Source organism: Condylostylus longicornis, unplaced genomic scaffold (assembly GCF_029603195.1).
Source record: "Condylostylus longicornis isolate FDR11 unplaced genomic scaffold, ASM2960319v2 ptg000037l, whole genome shotgun sequence".
In the NCBI taxonomy this organism is placed as follows: Eukaryota; Metazoa; Arthropoda; class Insecta; order Diptera; family Dolichopodidae; genus Condylostylus; species Condylostylus longicornis.
Genome location: NW_026578006.1, coordinates 985,017 through 1,009,895, shown reverse-complemented (window position 1 = coordinate 1,009,895; position 24,879 = coordinate 985,017). Strand labels below are relative to the sequence as shown.

At 27.2% G+C, this 24,879-nt stretch overlaps 1 protein-coding gene across 1 annotated transcript in view; it reads left to right on the top strand.

Moving 5' to 3' along the window:
* The window catches only part of LOC129608856 (protein gooseberry), a 66,279-nt gene extending 43,847 nt beyond the window's left edge, over positions 1-22,432 (top strand). Inside the window, exons 2-3 of the mRNA XM_055520611.1 lie at positions 18,892-19,323; positions 21,159-22,432. Of these exons, the coding sequence (XP_055376586.1) occupies positions 18,897-19,323; positions 21,159-22,432 (1,701 nt within the window). The 5' untranslated portion in view covers positions 18,892-18,896. The remainder of the gene's footprint in view (positions 1-18,891; positions 19,324-21,158) is intronic.
* Positions 22,433-24,879: the final 2,447 nt, after the last annotated feature.

Genomic DNA, 24,879 nt, shown 5'->3' with positions numbered 1-24,879 from the left:
GAAATTCTTGCTTTTCATACATGAATAAAATTAAATGATTTAATGATGAATTTTATGAGAAAAATAAAATTTTCCTAATATAAATTGTTCCCCATATTAATATCGTCGTAAAAGTAGAGGCTAACATTCTTGCAAAATCTAGATCATTGCAAGAATTTCTTTATTTGGAACGTTTCAAATTGTTTGTGGTATGTCAATATGCTAAATAAATATTCGGCGGGGCGGAATCATAAAAGTAATTCAATGGCTGCAAAAGGGGTTCGATTACGGTTTGATGTTTGGCCGGGTTTTTTTTTTTTATTGAAATAATAAATTGAGACTGATGGCACAAAATTGCTTAGATATTTCCACAAGAAATATGCAAGTAAGCTTAACACATTCATTGCTACTGATATGCTTTTGTAAATCTTTAAGAAAATGGTAAAATACTCTTAATGTTATGATAACACTTTGCAAATATTTAGATTTCATCAAAACTTTTATAATGGTATCGGAGTTTTTTCGAACTTCTCATTATATTGGATTTCCGTTGTGAATAATTCAATTAATTTATTCCTGTTAATTATGAACATATACCTATATGTATAACAGTGTATAATATAAAAATAAATAAATCAAAATTATATGAAATTATTTCCATTATGTGTTATCTATGTCAAACGAAGAATTTATTCCCTATATGAGAGAGATAAAAATATTATTTAGTGATGATTAATAATTATTAATATTAAAATGTCAACTAATAATCAATATGAACACTAATACAGTATTGTAATAATAATAAGAAATTTAAATATTAGAGTAATGAGCAAAATTAATTAATGAACCTGTGCTCTGCTTAAATCAACGAAAAATAACTATGCAAAGAAAAAATAACAGCGATCATTTATTAATTTTTTTAAAATTGTGTTGTTGAAATCGCACAGCTACGCAGCCATTTTATATAAAAATTATAAATGAAACTTAAGCAAAAACAAAAAAATGAAAATGAAATCTAGTTCTAGACAATTAATATTGTTTCACCTCAAAAAAGCGAACGTGTAAATGAAATATGTTTTTATTATGCAAATGAACATTAAATAATTTTTTTCAAAATGAAAATTAAGCAACTTTCTTATTTTATCTCACTTACAGTTATTATAGAATTAAAAATAGAAATTGTTATTTGAAAATAACAAAGCGGAAAAGAAAAATAACTTCAACAAAAAAATGATTGATTTAATCAAATAATCAAGTTAATTAGTGAAATTGTGATACGCACTTGAATTTTATTTTAAGAAGAGATTGAATGTAATTCTTCTTATGTCTTCAGCTGTAATTCGTTACAAAAAAAAAAGAGAAATAACAATGATTTTTAAAAACTTTGAATTTTGCATATTTATTGGGACAATAGTCAGTGTTTGAGAAAGAATTAGTGTTGTTATGTAAATAAAAAATTGTTATACTCTATTAAAGTTGCATCAGTTAACTTGAAAATTATTCTTTTATTTTTTAATGGTTCTAGTTCACATATCCTTAAATAAACACATGTAGCACTGCTTGTTAATTAGAAATTCATACAAAATTCAGCTTCTGGAGAATGTTTAAGAAATTTTAATTACCGTTTAATTAAAGTCGTATAATATGTAAAGCCTGTTTGACATTAGACTTTGTATGACGGCAAATAAAAAAAAATAAACTTTATTATCATCAAATTTACTACCAGATTTTTAAAAGTAAAATGGAAGCAATAAATTTTTTGGCACAGTTTTGAGCAGTTTTTAATCTGGTATGTATCACAGCCATTAAACATTCTCGTACATTTAATCTTAGATTTCCTCGTATATATAAACAGTACCTTACAATAATAACATTTAAAATAGTCAATATTCAGGTTGTTAAAATTTGAAACACATATTTTTACGTCGTATGATATTTGGAATCGATTTGGAATTTGGAATATTGGAATCGAAAATTATGAAAATATTTATTTCGGGGTGGTATGTGAAAAAGCGTACCAATAATTTTTGATGTCGCATAAATTGTCGTATAAAGTGTCGTATTTATAGCTTCAAATAATTATTCTATGAGACTTTATTTTATCCGGTACGCCTTGCTTATATTTTGTAAGTAGAATGTTGATACAATTTCAAAATGAAACTTTGATAATATTTTATTTGAAGTTTTGAATTACGCGTGAGAGTTTATAAAATTTAAGTTACTCAGGCATGCAAACAAACTTTTTTTTTTTTAATTTTATATTCTTCAAAAATACACCATTTTACTATATATATACAATATGTATATACCTTCTTTTCTTCCAAGGCCCATGAGGTCAAATATATAGCTATATACTATCATCTATTTGGTATAAATATTCGTATATATGTATTATGTATATATGTAGAAGAAAATAAAATACAAATTTTTTTTTGTATTTATTTCATTTTTATATTAGTACAGAAATCATTAATCATCTACAACCAAAAAGCAATGAAGCGATAATAAAGAAAGGTGAACTCATGTGTATTACAAACAGCGACGACTGTATAAAAGTTTGAGTTTGATTGTTAAAAATTTTTTTTTTGTTTTTGTGGTGGCTCCTATTCTTTTATTTTTTATTCTTTGTTTTTTTTTTTTTTGTTTTTCACAATTTTTTTTAACAAATTTTCTAATTTAATTTTTTTATTATTCCGGTGTGCTACCAAATATGTTGACTACATATAAAGATTCTTTACAGCACTTTTAAACTATATCATCGAAATTTTATTTTGTTGTTTTTGTAATTGCATACCTATATATATGATAGACTTTTGTTGTTAAAATAGTAGCAGTTATATTGTAATAAAGTAGCTATAGAACTAGTACAATAATATAAATTTTACATAAAAGTTGAAAAAATTTTGTAGATTGTGTAAAGCATATACAGATATGACACGAATATGTGGTAGACAGCAGTGTATTTTATGTATATAACTTTACTGGCACAGTATCATCACCATTATATTCACCATATGCAAGGCGGTAATTAAAAAATAAAAATTTTCTTTTTTGTTGTTTACAAACTGAATTTTTATAAAAATATGAAAAAATAATTGGAATTATGTTGTATGTACAAGATTTTCGGAAATATCTCCAAAAATATTTTTGTTAGAACTTATTATCGTATATTGACAAATTCTGTGAATTTCTAGTGATTAGTGATTACGAAGAACTATTAAAAATGCTCTCTTTCAATTTGTATGCACAATCAGTCAAATTAATTAAGTAAATTTTTAGCATTTCAAGATATTACCGCGTATTAAATCATAGTCATACCAAAAGATTTAAGTTTCAGAAGGACAACTCACGTTTAGGAACAATTTGCGGACTTATCTATACTTAACTTTATGTATAAAATAAGATTATTAGCCTTAACAAAATTAATAAAAATAATTTCTTCATAGAACACGAGGTAGAGCTTAATTCAATAATCTATGATATTAATTTATAAACTTAAATGGTGCTGCCAAATAAATTCATACAACGAACAATTTTATAGTATAAGCTCCAATTTTGGGAATATGTATAGCTATACGAGTATAGCTTTGTAAATTAATTTTGTTTAAAATATCATTAAATTCTGTGGTGAAAAGCAAAAAATTGCATAACTTAATATTTTTATTATACCTTGCACCTTCGTGAAGGTTATATTAACTTTGGTATGGAGTTTGTAACTACTTAAAGGAGTGGTCTCCGGTATGGATATCTATATATATTCTTGCTCTTTGTGAAATTCTGCGTTGATTTAGACATGTTCGTCCACCCGTCTGTTCGATCGCACGATAACTAAAAAACAAAAAAACCAAATACGACCAAACTCTCATAAATTGCTACCTTTGTTTGTGTCATGGACGCACCCTTTTCTTATTAGATCAATTCGGTCAACGGATTCGGGTAGCTGCCATACTACTTAAAGGGTTTATTTTAAATATTTGAAGAACTAACAAAGATATAAATATGAAATTTTGTATAAGTCTTTCCAATTATATATAGGTTCGGATAGCTCCTATGCAACTCCAAAAGCTAATTTTATAAATTGGGAAAATTCATAAAGCTAGATTCATATGAATCTTGGCAGTCATGTGTCCAATTATAGCCCAGATATATTCTTAAAGTTTTTATGGAATGGCTTGACAGATTCGGGTAGTTGCCATACAACTCTAAAAGCCAATTTTAAATATTCGGTTAAAGTTAGATTCATGAGACTTGGCAGTTATGTGTCCAATTATAGGTCAGGCATATCTGTGAAGTTTTTGTGGAATAGTCTGACAGGTTTGAGTAACTGTCATATAAGTGTAAAAGCTAATTCGAAACATTTCACAAAAAAGTGTTCATACTCAGATTCTTAAGGTGCTGGGTATAATTCAGTCGGTTTAGACAAGTCTACACAACATGCTTTACATTCCGACTTAATTTGTTTAATGCAAGTGTATTTATTTCGGAAAAGATTTTAAATGTTTTCAAAATTAATTCTAAATTTAATTCAAAACATATTATGATTTTTCTACTTAAAAAATTTTTCCTTAAAAACTCGCAGGAATTGTAATCTAGGGTATAATAATGAATAGCTTTGCTTCTTAAATTATTTTTGGTTTTAGAAGTGTATAAGTATTGCAATATTTCAATTTAAATTAAAAATAGAGAGAAAATTTGAGATGCGAAACCCCAATAATCTTTAATTAAACTGATGCAATTATAGTGACTGCATGCATACTATTCGCAAACGTACCCTATTTATATTACTGAAAGTGTGTGTACAAGCAGAGAAGAGGTTAAGAATCCATAATTATTAATTTTTCATTATTACCACTGTATACATATTATGTAGATGGGCTCAGTTTGAATAACATTTGTTTCATATAATCAATGGTGGCTCTTCAATTTTAAAATATATTATGGGAAAAGTATTTTCACAATTATTAAGAATTTAAATTCGATTAAAATTATATTTTTTTTTATTTTTCTGGTTTCTTTTTTTTTTTTTTTTGTGTATTGAAATTTTTTAAATTATTCTCAATACTTTGTATACTTTAATACATTTATATAATGAACATTGTGTACATACATGTACATGTAATGTGTGGGCCAACGAATTAAATAATCAAAAACTGAAAATAGATGAACAAAATCGATTAAGTTTTGCCTTCAACTTTGGCAGGTTAAATGCTAAATCTTACTGGTTATATATTTAATGTGTACGTAATGGTGGTAAATTAGTGAATTTTTCTTTTTTTATTTGTACATATGAAAAAAACATACATATATTTAAGGTTTTTTTTCTCATCTTCATTTTGTTAATATTGTGCCCGTATTTATTATTATTATTATTGTTGTGTATGCATATTTATGGAGAGATAAGGAAGACCCCCCTCTTGTGCATGATGGATTACCGGAACATTTAAAATTGCTACCGAAAGTTAAAATTATAATCAAAGAAAACAAATTACTATCCATTTTTTATTTAATTTTTTCGGTAAAAATAAGAAAGAAATGATGATATTTTAAAGTTTTTTTTAAAAAAAGAAAAAGAGTGAATGAATGAAACAATTAATTGCGTTTTTAAAAATTTTTTTCTGTAAACTTTTGAAAAAAAAATTATTTATAAATGAGATATTTTTTGTTGTTGCTGTTATTGTGTTTCAAAAGAATATAAAACTAATTTAAATTTTTTGACCCCGAAAAGTCAATAAGAAAGTTGATTTCTTTGCAAGAGAAAAACACAATAATAAAAAAAAATGTCTTAAAAGTACACAAACTTTTTGTTTTCTTTGTTAAAGATCGATTGTAAATTAACTGAAATTTGGCAAAATTTTGAGGTTAGTTTTTGTAAAAGGTTAAGAATTCCTATATTTTTCAACTCAGAACCATGTAAAATTATTCCTATTGCAAAATTTTCTAGAGGATATTTTTATAAAAATTTGTTTCAGCCTTTTCTGAAATTCCCTGCCGCGTTCATACATACATATGTATATGTAGATATTGATATTTTAAAAATTTGTGGCAATTTGGGCGACTTGCAAAATGTGACTTACTATAAGTTTTTATTTGATTTAAACAACTGTTGGTAAAAAACGCACCATTTTTAAATCCCTATTAATAGTTGCTTCGCTATTTCAAACGCCCGCGTCTCCTCATCATAGATGTTACACATAACTACTTTCACTATAACAGACCTCTTTGGAATGTTATAGTATTGCATATACTCAATGATATACGATATTCGCAACGAATCGAAGCCTAAAGAAAAAAAATCTATAGTATAAAGATTTCGACTTTAAAAATTATTTTGCAGCTCTGACAGAATCATGTTTTTGAATTGATGGCAGTGATAGTTTCTGTCAATTTTTATTTTGGCATAACATGATCTATGCATGTGAGAGTTAATATTTACATAAAAACTATTCATATTTCTTTTGCAGAAGGAAATTCGTACACGCAATTCTATCAAAATTAAATTTGCTAGTTTTTTTTTCAAAATGTCACGAAAATGTCAGTTTATAAAGTTTTCCATTTTAAAATTTTATTGGATTTATTTGATTTTTTTTTGTGTTTCGTTTTTGTTTTTGCGAAAAAAAAAAAAAAACATTTTTTCTTGATGGTCAAATTAAAATTTTATTGCCCTATTTAACGGATCACTTAGAACACAAAAATAGATATGGAAAATTTCCGTGAAGGTTTAAAGTTATTAAAGTTATTTTTTACAGAAGAATTACGTAATTTATAAAAGTATTTTTTTGCAGTTATGTTTATATGTATGTTATTTTTGAATAATGAAACGAATGCAAACAAATACAATTTAAAATAGTTGCAATACTTTGGTTTTCTCAAATTTTTGTTTCTAATTGATAATTTTTTTTTCGTGAAGGGATAAGATCTTTTGTGATCCACACCTCCACCTACATTGCACATATACATCGGTTGTTGACACACTGCAGAACTGCAACAAAATATCAAGCGAGCCACCACCTTGTGCTTGCATCGTTTTGTCCTCTTAGGACGAAATAATGGAGTCGTCTGTCTTCCCCAGGCAAGGCATCAGCTTTCTGATGTAAAAAGTAGGAGTAGTGTTTAGGAAAATAAATTTTGCATTCGATATGTAAACCAAATTATATAGTAAATTTGCAGCGGGTAAAACTGTATGCGTGTACGCTTAAAAAATGAGAGTAAACCTTGGATTTACTTTCAGAATTTGATGTAGGTATATTTGCTCTTTGTCACCAAAAAGACATCAAATTTCGTTAATTTTAATAAAAATGGGAACACAATAGTAGTTCAAGTTCATTGGTAATAAAATTATGCATTCAACTATTTCAAACCACTTTAAATTCAATGATTTTCTTAGTGTTATATACGCCATCTTTCGGTTTGTAGAGAGCTTACTTTATTTTTAATTATAGATAGTTCAAAACTAATGTTAGTTATACAATAATTTAGGAAATTTTTCAAAAGTGGGAGTAAAAATAAGTGTTATGTAAAACAAACAAGGCTCCTCTCTAATTTAGGAAAATTATAACCTTTCATTATATAGTTCCCAATTAATTAAACTTTTTAAAATAAACATTTATTTTGTAAAAGTTTGGCAATTACTAAAATTGTTAGTTACATAATTATTATCCCAATTTTTCCTCTTATTTCTGTGCACAGTTAAATCTATTCTCTTTGTTATTTGACTCCTATATTTTTCATCCCTAATAATTATAATTTCTTAAAATAGTTAATTTGTTTAATATCAAAATGAATACAATGTAAATAGGTGTGAACACTATAATGGTAAGAAATTTTTGTAACAAAAATTTTCAAATAAAATGCATTCCGGTAGTAGCCAAGTTCAAAAGATATACTATAGGTACTTGGGTTTATAAAAGGTTTATACATTTGAAAAATAAACCGTTTGGTTTTTTCATATATGCACAGAAGTTAATAGAACTATATAAAATTATTAGAAAACTATAATAAAATTTAGAAGAAAAAAAAAATGTTAATTGCCGTAACAACTTGTCAGTGAATAAAACTGTGTATAGGAAGGTATACCCGTCTTCCCATGGAATCTAAAACAAAATCATTAATCACTTCTTTTGAAGTTATTTTTTTTCCCTAATTTTATATTGATACAAAACATTATTATTGTAAAATAGCAACTCCTTCAAAAGAACAGCTAATTTTAACACTTTCTTTTGTTTTTGTTTTATGTAAAGGTTTAGTCCCTTCAGAGCCTTTTCAAATATGCGCATGGTTTTGTAATTTTTTTTATTAATTCACTATGTTTTTCATAAAAACTAAATTACAAACATAAACAACTACATTTACATAAACACATAATTATTGCGGTTCTGTGTCGGTAACATTTTTAAAGGATTCATACTGCTTTACATCCATGATACAGCCGAAATTCTGTTTTACAAATTAAGTACATAAACCTTATGTATGTTGGATAAAATTCCTAAAATATATGATAATAAAGTTCTTTATTTATATAGTGAAACTACTACAGAATCATGGCGCTTGCAGGTTTAACTGGAACATATGAAAAAGTGACAAACATCTACCTTTCACAGCAGACTCAGTAACGGAAAGGAAGTTTTCAACAGCAAGGAAAGCAGAAATTTTTTAAAAGACTTGTTCAATAATGACTTATGTTCTGCAGTTTCTATCCTGATTTTGTTAACTCATATCGAGATAAGCACTGTTCAACATACACCTAGATGAAACAATGCGGAAATCAACGCAGCCACTCCAGGAATCATGCAATAGACCTTAACGGGCCGTCTGGAGAATTTGAAATACACAGACGACATCGCTCGGCTACCCAACACGCATTCAGACATGCAAAGCTTAATGACCTGCATACAAGAGTGGCAGAAGTTGTTCTGAAAATTAACAAGAGAAAATAAATGCACGCCTAATACAAAATTTCGAACAATTCATTTATTTCGGCATAGCATAATATCAACAAATGCAGGAGTTAACGAAGGCACAAGAAATATGTTGAAGGTAGCTAATGCACCTTGTGGCAGATTATGGGTCATATGAAAATCTTTACGCTTATCCAGGAATACAAAATTAAGAATATTTAACACATGTAAGAAGCCAGTCCACTTATATGGCTCCGAAACATGGCAGCCGCAAAATGAATACACAAACAGAATACAGACATTCATTAATAGAAGCCTAGAGAATCATCTGTCGGGTATTCAGGCCCAGACGAAAAAGTAACACGATATTGCTTTAGCAATATTACTATTGCAATAGTAATAAGAAAGAAAAAATTGGGATGAATAGGCCCACATTGCGACGGCTACTCGAAACAATTGCAAGGCAGGTATTGAGAAGGGAGTGAGTGAAAGGAGTGAAACCCGCAAGGGATAAGAAACTTTAGACGACAAAATAATACGTGACAAAGAAAGCTTTGTGGAAGCTTTGTGGAAGCTTATCCAACGAACTCAAGGATTTTTAAATATAATTTTAGGGAAATAAATATTTAATTCAAATTATTCTTTCGCACTATTAATTATTTTATAAACACTCCTAAAGTTTTAAATATTTTCAGTGTAAAAATTAAGTTTTTTTTTGCACTTGTGCCTTTTTTCTGAAATCTGATACGCGTTACAATATTGGATAATAATATATATTAATTATAATTTGTTTGAATGCGTCCTCTAATATGCATAAACCTATACTTAATCTATGTAATTATATGAACAAAAAACATATTGAAAATATTTTAGGCTTAATTAAATTTTGTAATCTATATGCTTATATACGCAAATATACCCTGTTAAATATGTGAATAAATTACATGTTATACTTACATACTGTAAGAGGTCTTTAGGCGGTTGTGCTTAAAGCAAATATATAATAAATATATCGATAAACTTATACTTACACATTATAAATTTTTTATGCTTTGAAAAATATTATATTAATTTTTATTGTTTTCTTTGAATAATGCATTTATAATCGCAATTTAAAATCATATAATATTGAAACTATTGCTCAGTTATTGTAAATTCTAACAAGGTTATTTGATTCAGTTCAACATAATTTCTATATCCATGCATTATGCATTACTGTTAAAACTTTTTATAACTATCCACTTTTGATTGCGGGAAACATTACATACAATTAAAGAGAGAAGTATTGCGATTGCATCGAATTTAATAAGTGATCTTTGAATAGAAAAATAAAGTCAGATCCCTTTTAAAACAGTGTGCATGAGAAATATAGCAATAGATTAAGGCCAATTGAAACTTTTAAAACTTTTAATTTGAGACTGAAGCTATTGATCAGTATGGAGCGCATCAAAAGAAATAAAGTTGGAATTGAAAACGAGAGTGTAAAAATCGACATAACCAACTTGCATAGCTGCTTGGCTACAATAAGAATAAAATTATGGCAAATTTCCAAATTTTCTTTCTATGGAGAAACCCCTTTTTCCGTTTTTTTGCGGACCACATCAGATTTTTTATAATATACATATACATGTATAACCTTAAAGCTTACAATATTTTCATTAAATATTCAATATTGCATAATATGTAGATGTGTGGTTATTCGAAAACTTTTGAAATATAAATACCCTAATATTATTATTGTAAAATTTTAATTTTGTTTGTACTTGAAGTACAAACTACATATGTACATACTGCAGTACTATATGCTACATATGTACATATATGCAATATATATATATACTAATGTGTATATATAAAGTAATATGAAAATATAGAAGATTAAAATTTAAAAATAAAATTTTTATATTAATAAATTTTTTATTTTAGAAACACATATACTTACTTTCAAAAATTGCACTATGAGAGATTTGTGGTTCTCGGTTTTTATCTCAGATTGCGGTGCTCAGATAAACTATGTTCGAATGTTGAAATTATGTAATTAAAAATTATGTAAGTGTGGCCCCGTTCTTACTTGTACAATACTGCGTTGTATGAATTGCAAATCTGCAACATAATTATATTAAAATTAGAAGAGATTCGATTAACCTCATCACTAAAGTTTTAATAGTAGATATTTCTAGTATTATTTATCGAGTTCTTAAAATCTCGCACTTAGCATATTACTTTTATTTCTTCATATTTTCCGAATTTATAATACATTTAATGAGTTGTTGTTAATAACTTTAAATTTTACAAATATAAAAATATTGCAAGTTTATTTCCCAGTTTTAAAATTTTATAAAACTTATTTAATATTTTCACGCTTATTGACCAAAACATGCATATACTTATAAGAAAACAATAATTTTATTTTATACTCATTTGATTTTACAACTATGTATGTATGTATGTCGAAGTATGTGCCAAATAATAATAAAAATAACCTACATAACTAAGCAATAAAAATCAATTTTTAGAGATTATCTGGTCTTCCACGCCTTATTTTTCACTCATATATGTATGTATGTATGTTCGCTTACTTTGCAAATGCATTTACAATATTACAGTACATTAAAGTTTAAAACAATTAAAATTTATATGTATATATATATACATGTAGATATATGCTATTATGTGTAGATGCGTTTATGTTAACGAAACGTCGATATTTTTCTCACATAATTTGTGCCGCAATATACTTACTGTGTTTGTGTATAAAGTAATTATTAACGCGTTAATTTTTTTTTTCTATATATGGAAAAAAACTATAAAGTCCAAGTAAAACAGAAAGTTAGTAACACATGTATGAGTACTTAAAAGTTTTTAAAATAAGTTTTTAAAATTTTATTTAAAGAAAACACCAATATTGTAAAATTAACTGAGTAATACAAGTTTAATTTACCGCGAATTTTGTTGATTCTTCAATTTTTCAAAAAAATGTTTGACGTATATCAATTATCAAAAAGGCAAAAATTGACAGACGGACAGAGACAGTATTTCTTGATATCTTCTCCCTTTCGTGAAACATAAATTTTTGAGCATCGTTTTCAGCTTCATTAAAAACAAATTGTCACAAAAGCTAGAATGAAACATTTACCGCCTTTTTATCCAAAAACAATGGCTCTTATCTTAACTAACCTTTAACTAAATTCTGAAATATTGGAAAGTAACCTCTTTTTTTCAAAATTATTTTACTTTAAGATTTCCAAAAGTTGAAATTTATAAAAAATTTAAAAACTTTATGTTTTGGATCATTTTTCAAAGATTCATCCCAAAAAGTGGATTCAATATCAAAACTCTCGAAATAATAGGTGTAATCCGTCAAAGAAAATTAACAAAAAATTTTAATTTCATACAAAAAGTCGAAATCTTTGTTGCGTTTATTAAAATGTTTGTGTGTCTAAGTGTTAAATTTTGTTTCTGTTTTGCGAATAATATTGGCATTATTTCTACAAAAATTTCAAGTTTATATTTTTATTTTAAATGACAAACATTTTATGTTTTGCTTATCTCTGACAACTTTTCCTTGAGCTTATTTTTTACTTTAGTTTGTCTGTCATTTCCTTCCTGCGTTCACAACTTTTATCAGTTCTTCAAGAATATGTAAGTTATATTTATCCACGTAGGTACAAATTGAATTTAAAATTTCTAAAAGAAAAAAAGTAAAATAGTATCCAAGTTTTGTTTTTATATAGAAAAGTTAAAAAAGTAACTCTGTTTAAAATATATTATTGTAAAAAAAAATATAGAGAAAAAATTTAAATAGAACAAGATATTTTAAGATAGGAAGAGAAAAATCTCATGAGACTATATTAAAAAACAAAATTGTGAGAGTGAAATTGTTTGCCTTACATATGTGTTACACACATTCATAAAAAATTCACAATTTAACTTGTAATTTGTATAGCCTAGATATCTCTATAGAGATTCACGTTATTTCTATATAGAAACTAATAGATTTCAAGGAACTTGAAATATATTCTTTTATAAATAGAATTTCTGTGCTTAATTCAAAAGTGATAAAATAAATACGTACGCACTTGATATTTTCGACCTTAACTTTATATCTCAACTTCATATTTAGTATTAAAAATATTCTTTATGAAATTAATAAATTCTTGTTAACTTTATATTGTGGCATTAAGGCGACATTAAACTTCAAGCTACGACCGAAGATTAGGATTTATTCCGTCCTCCTTTTTAATACCCTACGAATATTTGAATAAAAATAGGCTCAGATAACTTTACCTCTAAACTTTCCGTTCTCTTGTACAAGGTCTTTCTTGTAATTTTTTCCGTTCTCTTGTACAAGGCCCTCCAGACCATGGGCAGTCGAATATCCTACAAAGATTTAGATTTAATAATCAAAAGAGCTATGCTGACCTCTTATTTAAGCTGCACCTAACTTTGTTATTCAATTATATTATTTTATGAATTCTGGAAAATGCTTTATAAGTTTTAGTAAACAAATTTTTAATGTATGAATATACACACATACAAATTATGTTACAGTAAATATTTATAAACTTTTCAATTTCTCACTTATTTTCATTTATTTTAATTCTCTGTTTATTGTGATTTTATACACCATTTTCATTAAATTTTCTTCAAGGCTTATATATTTTTTTTTTTAATTTAAAAATTTTTTCATCTTTCTTTTGTTCAATTAAATTGTGAATAAAAGCAAAATATTTTTTGTTTTCATAATGTCACCATTATTAAAACGTTTACATTTTCTATATAGATTTGCGTCTGTAATTACATTGACACTATGTTATTGAACGTTATGTTCAATTTACTTATTTATAATTCGCTTATTTACCAGAAAATAAAAATCCTGATTGAAGTACATACATACATAAACAGTACATAATTTAAATGAACAGGCGATTTATTTCGAATTTGAATGAATAATATACGATATGAAACGCAATGTACTCTAGTAACTTAATTTTAGATAAAATTTTTTCGTACTATTTTAGTTACAACTATAATAAGGGACCATTCTGAAATCAAAATCAATTTTGTGGTAAAAGTTTTGTTGATATTTTAAATTTGAATGAATCAATTCAAACATTGAAGACGTTGTAGATTAGTATTTGAAATAACCATCGTTCAACGGACTTATAGCGATATCTAATGTGTTTCTTTATCCATATGCGTATTCAGTATTCGGTTCAACTTTCAACATCTTCTCAAGTCAAGAAGAACTAAGGTCCTTCTCAGGTATGAGGTCGACCTATAGGATCTTTTGTGATTCCCATTCTCACTTACATTAGTGCTATATAGCTAGGCCCCACAAATTTAAGCACATCAGTCATCTCAAGTCGGGAGGTCGGAACACAAAGTTAGAATAAACCACTTATTTTGACTTAAATTCATTTGCAATTTCAAAAGTCTTTTATTTTCCAACCAATAGTTGCAAGTTGGAACTGAAAATTATATTAGAAAAAAAAGAAAACAGGCTGAGAAAAAGAATAAACATAAAGTCAAATGTTTCAACATTTTAATTGCAAAAAACTGGACTAAGCCAATTTCTAAATAAACTACCTTATAAAAGGTTATCTAATCTTAGAGAGGAACAGGTGGGCTTTCGGCAGAGTCGCGGCTGCACCAAACGTGCAAACACAATAAGATTGATATTTAAGCAGTCAGTAGAATAGAGCAGCTCTCTATTCTACTGATAGAACTTTCGTTGACTTCGAGTGTTCCTTCGAAACCATTAGGCGCACATAAGTTACAAAGCTTAGAATACGCCGTTGACGTCGTGCTGCTGGCTCACTCGGCCGAAGACATGCAGCTCATCACAAATAAGTTGGCTGAAAAAGCTGAAAAAATCGGTCTTAAAATAAACACACCAAAGACCAAGCTGATGAGAATTAATAACACGAGAGCCCTTATTTACGTATAGGGTATCCCATTTGAAGAGGTATCAGAGTTTGAATACCTGAGCAGCACAAGAACCACAGAGGGGATAATTATCTTGAACTTAACCTGGAAGTCAACTCACATAGCACGAGGAACCAAGTTAAGAATATTCAACGAATGTGTCAAGTCGGTGCTGCTTTACGGAAGTGAAACATGGTTAGTGTCGAAAGCTAATATGCAGTTACAGAAATAAGAAGAAAATGGAAATGGATTAGCCACATTGTAAGGTGCCCAACAACATCGGTTGGTCGTCAAGCTCTTGAACAAGGAAGAAGAAATGTGGGGAGGCCGAGAGACCCGGAGAAGAAGTGCGAATAAGTAACTAGAACAATAAGGCAGAACATGGGCAGAAATAAAGAGATTGGCACAAAACAGATAGAATTGGAGAGACTATGTTGAAGTCCCACATTCCCAAGGGGAATAATAGGGAAATGAAAAAAAAGACAAAAAACGGCCAACTTCAAATATTGATGATCTTCAAATAAATTTTCTTAGTGCACAAGATTCTTATAATATAGATATATATTTTAAGTTGATTCTTAATTTCTGGACACAACATTGAGCACATTTTATATTTATTTAAACAAAATTACAAACTCACCTGAATATAAAAAAAAAAACAAATATTTTTACTTTAATTTTTTCTTTTCTAAACAATTTTAATATGGCAATAAACTGCCATTTTCTTTAAATACTATATATATATTAAATAAAATGAAAAACATACAAATATTTACAGATTAATACGAATACACACATAGATATATTTAAATATATATGTACGTATAAAATTTACAAAATATAAAATGAAGAAATTGTAAAATAAAATATAATTTTTTTTTTGTAATCATTTTTTACAACGTATTGCACTCACATACAACCAAAACTTCAATCAAAAACAAACAAATTCTATGGCGACCGATCTTCACATTAATTTTCTTCAATATAGGTATAAGATAAAAAGAGAAAACAAACTGCATTATATTTATTTCATTAACTACTTTTTATTCATATTCACAGCCTATGAAATTATTTAAAGGCGTAACATATTCCTGTATTATTAATCTATATAAGACCGCATAATAAAAACTTCATAAACCAAAAGAAATCAAAAAATTAAAAATAAAATTTAATATTATAAAAACACCACACAATCGAAAAAATGAACTTGAAAACAAGTGATCAATAAAATTAACTATATACACACTTAAACATTAATCGAAAAATGGGCGGACTTTTCAAATACTATCATAGAACATTTCAGGTTTAAAAATTTTTTATTTAAACAAATACATTCACATTACTCCGTTTTTAATAATAATAATAATAATAATAATAATAATAGCAAAAAACACAAATGTTAATTAACTTTTCAAAAAAAAAAAAAGAAAAAATATATTTGGAAATAATATTTATAGCTAAACATGCAAGGGGCTCTGCCCCTTTACTGAAATCTTATTTTTCATTTTCATTGCTATTGCAGAAGAAGTCTTTATTTCTTCAAAACATTTGTTTACTCGCCGCAGCGCAGCGCCTATATTCAATATTAAGCGGTCAATCGATTTTCTTCTCTCTTTTTTTATTTTTAACAAAATTTTTCTCTTCTAATATAATTTAGTTATGATCTTTAAGTAAAGATAGCGTGCATGTAATTCAGTTATTGAAAATTATTGGATCGTGATCGAGCTTGTATTGTAAAAATTTAATTAAAAAATTCGAAAACTTTTAAAATTCTAGTAGAACCAAAAAATTATTGTGTGTTTAAGTGTAGTCAAATATTAATTATATACCTATGATGTATGTTTTTTAAGTGAAAGAAAATATATTAAAAGAAATATAGTAAAATAATTAATAAATTATAAGAAAATATAAAAGATTGTGATTTTAAATATATAAAAAATTATTGTTTATTATAAAAAAAAAAAATTTAATTGAAAAAACAAAAGAAAAAAAATTAAAATATTTGAAAAATTAAAAAGATGACTGTGACCAGTTTTGGGGCAATGCATCACAGATCATGTTTTAATGGATACCCTTTTCAAGGTAATTTTTCAATCGCTTGAATTCACAGAACTCCTTATGGTTCCTAAAATTTAAATTTTTGATTGGATAATATTAAAAATGATTGACCTTATTGAGCTTTGACCTTATCGGGTTTTGGCACAATTAAGATTTCATGATTTATTATAGTTAAATTCGTTTATTGAGTGAAATTAACCAATATGGAGGTTACCGAATTTTTCAATGCATTTTCTTATAGAATTTTTCTTAGAAAACCGTTCTTATACATACTTTAGTTTTCATGTATTCAATAAACTGGAGTGAGGTAAACGATACTTAATATACAAAATATAATATTTACTGCTCCAACAGCAATAACATAGATATAGTGACTGAAATTTTGAAGATTAAGTTTACATAGATCGCCAAACATTCTTATAATTAAAATCTAGTACTCTAACACTTTAGGTATAAATCATATAAATATTTATGATTTAAACCTTTAAAGACATACACCTAAATGTACTTCCAGTAACAGCTTGAATTGTTCAATAACAAAGGTTTAAGTTGTTAAATGTGTAAAACTGCTGTTACATTTGCGTTTTAATTTAAGTAGTATAAATCTATTTTGTTTTAAATCAAAATATTTTGTGTCATCTTGACTTTGGTTCTGTAATTTTTAAGTATACATATTATATAAGACGAGTTGGTACTCTGGGAAGTTTATCAACTTAATGTAGAATTTTCGCCAAAAATGCTTAAAAAATCAGGTGTAAATGTAAATAATATCTTGCAGGCCGTTCTGCAAAGCAGAAAATTGTTACTTTTCAGATTTTTCTTTCAGTTTTTTAGTTTTTTTATAGTGGCATATAAATTCCGTGTACCAACGGTGGGCACTGTTAATAATTTTTTAAAACATAAAATTGTAGAACTTTTTTATTTAAAAACAATTTCGTAGTTAATGGTTGTGTAAAACTTCTCCACTAATAATTTTCCGTAGTGATTTTTAATCCAACATGGATGCAACCTTTATGGTGCGCAAAAATTTGCGTTTTCCTTCAGTTTTCTTGTTTATTTTAAATTGCTCCTGCATCTTCTTGATATGTTTGGATATGTTAGAGTCTTCTTTCCGCTTGTTATTGCTTCTTTCTTGAAATAATTGCACTAGGTTTCTCTTTTTTTGGCATTACTATTCGAACAATTTTTTCAGGACTTATGGTTCCTTCTGCTGGCTTCCAATGATCTCTTCTGCTTCTTCTATATGAAATATGTGCAAAAGACTATTTGTTATACATCTTGGACGAAGTAACTTTCCAATCATTAATCACAAGCTGGATAACATGGTATATGGCTTCTTTTTGCATTAGTTGAATACTTTATTGTGAATTTTACTTTCTGCTCAGTGGTTGAGAAGAAACTGAATGAGCGAATTAAAACTTTCATTTGTTAGTTTTTTGAATTCTTTAACTTGAGACTGGTAATATAAGAACTTTTTCTATTCACACTATTTAAATCCCCAAATTTTATGGTAGGAAACTTTTTGCTACCTAAAATTGTTGAGTCTAACACAAAATACTTTAGGTCTTGAATGGCTTTGAGCCTTGTTGTAAATCCCTATTGCATTCACTTTAAATATATCGTTAGCAGTAACTGCACTTTGCAATTAGTTCTGCTGTAAAAAACATTGACTCTTTCAATTTTTAAAAAACTTACTACTCTTATTTGATTTTACTTTTTTGGGGCAGAACACAAATCGAAGCATACTTTCCTGTTTTCTGTTCATTGTGAAAATTTTAAAGACCAGTAATAGTGTAACTTCATATTCTGCTCCAATGACTCAAGGTTTGACTAAAGCATCAGCATTTGCGCTAAATTTATTCATAATATTCGATCTGCACAAATTTAATGCTTTATTCTCACTTATTTAGATTTCGTGTTCTCAATTTTGTTTAATATTGAATGTAAAATTAAAACTTTTTCTTTAGTTTGCTCAACAAAAAAAACTTAAACTCAACTTTGAATGTAATAAATTTAATTTGTTTATTTTCAGGTGATATGTCCGCTGGTCAAGGACGTATAAATCAATTAGGTGGTGTATTTATTAATGGAAGACCATTACCAAATAATATTCGCTTAAAAATAGTAGAAATGGCAGCATCGGGTATAAGACCATGTGTAATTTCACGTCAATTAAGAGTTAGTCATGGATGTGTATCAAAAATATTAAACAGATATCAAGAAACTGGTTCAATTCGACCAGGTGTAATCGGTGGTTCAAAGCCACGTGTTGCAACACCAGAAGTTGAAAATCGAATTGAAGAATATAAACGTGATAATCCTGGTATATTTTCATGGGAAATACGTGATCGTTTAATAAAAGAAGGTTTATGTGAACGTTCAACAGCTCCATCCGTTAGTGCAATTTCTCGTTTATTACGTGGCCGTGATGGTATTGATGATGATCTAAATAATAAGAAAAATGGTAAATGAAAAAATAATAAGACATCGGATATTAAATTATTAAAATTGAAAGTATAAAACAAGAAGAAATATACAAAAAAAAAATAATTATCAAATATCAAGGGGTACGATTAAATAAAAAAAAAACAGTGGCACTTTAAATTGAAATTAAAAATAGAAAAGTTGTCGAATTAATAATTATTATTAGAATTGATGAGATATAAATGATATTTCAAAACTATATACACATAATAAAGCATCACAGCGATCTAAATTTAATGATTGAAATCAACATGACTGAGCAAAAAAATGGGATTTTATTAAACTAGTGCATATTTTTCGAAATGTTTAAAACTTCAGTCTTAGAATCAGTTGAAAAACTGAGTAGCAATAACAATATTGTTTACTTTTATCAATACATACAAACATACATACATATATTTGTATGTTAGTTAATTAAATAAAAAATTATTTTAATTTTAAAATTATTTTTTCGTGTGCCCACAAAGACCACATACGAATTCAATATACGTTTTTTTTCCATAGAAGTTGTTTGTGTATGTTTGAAAATTTATTTTGTGTGTTTGTGCATGCATGTGTACATATAAATACACGTTTGAAGACCGCCGAGTTCTAATTTAATTTTAAAGAGCAAATTTTTAAAAATTGTTTCTTTTTGTTTAATGTATACATTATGAACTAAAAAAATCGCGGAAAATTCAACCGCACATAAATTATTTAGAGCTTTTACAAATTCGAAGATTTATGAGCCTCTTTTTGCATGGGGTATAAGTATTTATAATTAACAAGTTCAAAATTATGAGCTTTGAGATCTATCATTTATGCCATGTTTTGTTTTTCTAGGCCCCTAGGCTCTTCTTACGTCGACCCAAAGGATCTTTTGTGATTCCCATCCCAACCTACATTAGTCCTGCACCTAGGCCCCTGACAAACCGCAGTATGGTAGTCACATCAAGCTGCGAGATCCTCCCCGGGGTAACAAATCCTCCCCGAAGCCATACTTATAGGTTTATTTCTTATAAATGGAAATTTAAATATAAGTGCAACTAATATATATAAGATAGTTGTATACTTTTGCACATTAGCATTAATTAAGTAAGTGTTGAATCTATTTCCTAGATCTTGCGTAATTCTTTTAACTTTTCCTTTATTTTTGATGAATATTTCGTAAATAAAAAGAATAAAATGTCAAATATACTGACCAATTGATTGTTGAATTGATCGGAACACTCAATTAAACAATTATTACATTCGGAATTTGAAAAGGTATTTATAGTTGTAGATTGATTAAATTTTCGAAATCTATATTTTGTTATAAGCAATCTACTTAAGAAACACTAGGAATAATTAACCAATCTGCTGGGAATTACTTAAAGTTTAATTGGGTTCTGTAGATTGACCTTTCAGAACAAAATTTTTTTAGATTTTATGGAACTTCTTATTGTAATTGTCATAATGTACTGCTTCAATACGCACGCGTATTTTCGAACTTATACGGCAATTATTATTACGCATTTTTCTCTTTATAGTTATAGTGAACTTTTTGCACTTTTTTGCCTAAATAACTAGTTTTTATAAATGATTTTATAGATCTCTATGCTCCTATAATTTTAGGTGCAATATTTTAAAAATATTTTAAAAATGACTAATAACACTAAAAAAGAAAAAAAGTAATAACAATAAACAATAAAAAAGAATCACTAAAAATTAAGCTGAGTCAGCAATATGTTTTTTTGTTATTGTGAAGGAATTGTCATTGGTACATATACAAATAGCTACATATTTATTTCGAATAATTAAAATTGTTTTCACCTTATTTTTTTTATTTTGTTATAGGTGTAGATTCAAAACATTCAGATGGAGACATGTCTGATTGCGACACTGAGCCAGGTATCCCATTAAAACGTAAACAACGTCGTTCAAGAACTTCCTTTACAGCTCTTCAGCTAGATGAATTAGAAAGAGCATTTGAACGAACTCAATATCCCGATATCTATACGAGAGAAGAGCTAGCTCAACGAACAAAGTTAACTGAAGCGAGAATTCAAGTTTGGTTTAGTAATCGGCGGGCACGTCTTCGCAAACAAATGGGTTCTGGATCAACAGGCACCCCTATGTCAACCGGAATATCACATCAAACTCTGTCATCATATTCAACTAGTAATAGTGTAACACCATATCCCGCTCTAATGACTCAAGGTTTAACTGATGCATCTGCATTCGGGCCGACATCATCTCATCAATTACACGACTTTTATCAATCAAGTCATCATTTACACAATACTTCAACATTACATTTTCCAACAACACCACCGCATCAAATTCATAATCCGACACCTAGTTATGCACATATGCATTCAGCATCATCAGTTGCAGCTGCTGCTCACGTAATTGTGCCTCCAACACCAATTAATAGTCATCATACAACACCATCTCATCATCTTAACGCTTCACCTACATCCATAACAAATTTAACTTCAACAACAAATTCGAATTATGTTTGTCAAGCCACAAGTAACACAACTTCTATTGAAGATCAACAACAGCAACAACAACATAGTTCTCACCATCAACAGCAAACTTTATTACGTAACGGTAGTGAAAGCCCTGTTGGAATCAATGTTAACTATAATAATCCTTTGCAATTACCACCAACTCCAAATAGTTTAACGACAATGATGGGACCGAACTCGGGTAATAGTAATAGTAATGAGGATATTAAACCTACAAATGCTCAAAATATTCATTTAGAAACTCAACCAAGCTCAGAAAATCAACATCAACAGGCGTCCGAATCCAAATATCATTTACAACAGAATGCAAATAGTTCTAATAATAGTGAATCTATAACATGTAATAGTAATTATGCGACTTGGAATCCCGGTCTAACTAATGCTACTTCTATTAGTTTATCATCAAGACAAATATCTTCAATAACACCTCCAGATAGTTATCAAGGAAACGGATTAGATTTACATTCACAAACACATGCTCATCATTTACAATTTCATCATCCAGCTAATCCAACACATTCGAGTTCGTTTATGCATCAAGGTTTTGGTAGTTGGCCAGTAAATTTTGGCATGGCGCAATCTTTTTATAGATATTAAGTGAAGCAAAAAAAAATAAATAATTTTTTCGGGTATTTTTTTTTTTTTTGACTTTCTTAAATGTAAATTTCAGTCAAGTTAAAGAGATATTAATTAATCTATTGAGTCATTTTCATAAAAAGGTATATTCAATTAATAAAATATTGCAAAGGTTACATAGTTATTCCTTTAATATTTGTTTTTAGTTTAAGTTCCTTATAAAATTTTTTATTTATTTGATGGGCAAAGTAATTATTGTGTTTCTTTAGATTCATATTTGATTTCGACCTAAAAATAAGTTTTAGATATTTCGTCAAGGATTTTTTTTTAGATTTTAAGACTAGTGCAAATTGAAGTCCAAAGTGTGTATTAAATTTCGAGAAATAATAAATGTATACATATACAATAAATTTTAGCAAAATATATTTTACTTTCGCATTATTGCGAAAGAAATTTCAATGCTATACTTAATAATTTAAATTTATTTGTAAAATTTGGTGTCTTTTAAACAGTATCTCCTTATTTTGTAAGACTTTAAAAATAAAATGCAACATAATGTTGTATACTTAAAATCAATAAATGAAAGAAATTATGCTTACCTCATTATTTTATTGAATATTTATTAATACTATTCGGCTGGTCATAGAGATCGTTGGGAATACAATGTAAACCTTAGATTCTTTGCTTAATACTCCTATCATATACAATATACCATATTTTCTTTAGTTTCTTATCAAAGTTATAAGATATATTCAGCAACCACGGAGGTTAAATTGAGAAGAAATATTGAAAACTACTTGAATGTGATTGATTTATTTAATACCAATAACAAACTGAGTTTAAATATTACAAGACTAATATTATATTGCTGAATAATAAACTATATTCTTTAGAAGAGTTTCATTTTAGAAGCGAGATAATTGAAACAATTAATTGTTTTAATTGTCTGGGCTTAGTTATTGATGTAGATAATTAAAGTGGGTTAACCATGTGCATCATATAATCCATAAAATAACTCGTTATCTTTCCTTATTGAGTAGACTGCGCGATTATTCTACACTAATACTCTTTATACAATATATTCTTCATTTATAAAGTGACATATTGTATACCTAAAACATACATGGAGCCAGCAAACTTTAAATCAGTTAGATATCATACATAAAGAATCCAACAGATTCATACATCCAACAGATTTGCTATATTCCGATAAATAGGTACTTTCAAGTTTGACAAATATATGTAGAGTAGAACTAATTTTGTATATCTTTAATTCTTGATGGACGAAATGAAATGTAAATTATTTAAGAATAATAATTAACTAAATATGTATAAATATACATCTATGTATATGAATATGTTAAAATTAGGGTTTGGATGGTTATAGTAACTTACAGTAACCACTGTGAAGTTGCAAATTTTTTACATTAACCAGTTATTGTGACCTGTAACTTTGTCTTAGTTTTGTTCAATTCATGATTTGTAAAAAAAATTTTGCAAATTGTAAAAAAAAAATCATAATTTTTGTAAAAAAATTAAAAATTTATTAATTATTAATTTAAAATTATAAAGAAATCCATTTAAATAAAAATTTAATTTAAAAATTCAAATTAAAAATAGTATTGCACAAGTAAATAAATTAAAAAATTAAAATTTAAGTTTTTTTAAAGCTCTTCGTTTAATTAAAAATGTAATCAATGTAAAAAATTATTTCATAATAAAAAATATTAATAACAAAAAATTTTCAAAAAACCATAGGTTACTGTAATCTTACAATCTGCAACATTACTAGACAACTGTTCAATCTGCAACGTTACAGACACTGTAAGTGTAACCGTTCAAACCCTAGTTAAAATTTATTGATATATTATTTATTTATTTTTTTGTAAGTAGGTGTGCGTGTATTATCCTTACTTTAATATATTTTTTTTTAAAAAATTTTTTATATACATATGTACATACGTATGTATTTTAAAAAGACAGTAAATCACTTATTTTTGTTTTTTTTCTTTCTTTTCTTTTTTTTTGTATATTATATGAAATTCAAAAGGGGGAAAAAAAAAGAAAAAAAATTATTTTTGTTTCATAAATCTGTTAAAATCTTTGTTTCATAAATCAGCTTAGGCTAAGATCTGTTATGTGTAAGATATTTTTAAGTTAATAAAATTATAATTAAAATTGTTAAGAAAATAAAGAAAAAAAGAAAAACAAAAAAAGTCATCGATAGCAAGTATCCAGAAAGTGGAAGCAAGAACAAATTATCAATTTTTTAAAACTCTATGAATATAAAAATCACTAGAAAGCCAAAATCTTATTAAAATCGTTTAAAACTTTTAGAAAAGCCATATTAAGATAAAGAGGGGATCTCTTTTTTTACAAAATGTGAACTACATGCTATGTTTTAAAACATTAAAGTTTAAATTATGAATCTATACGGTTTTTTTATATGTCATTAACAAATACATATT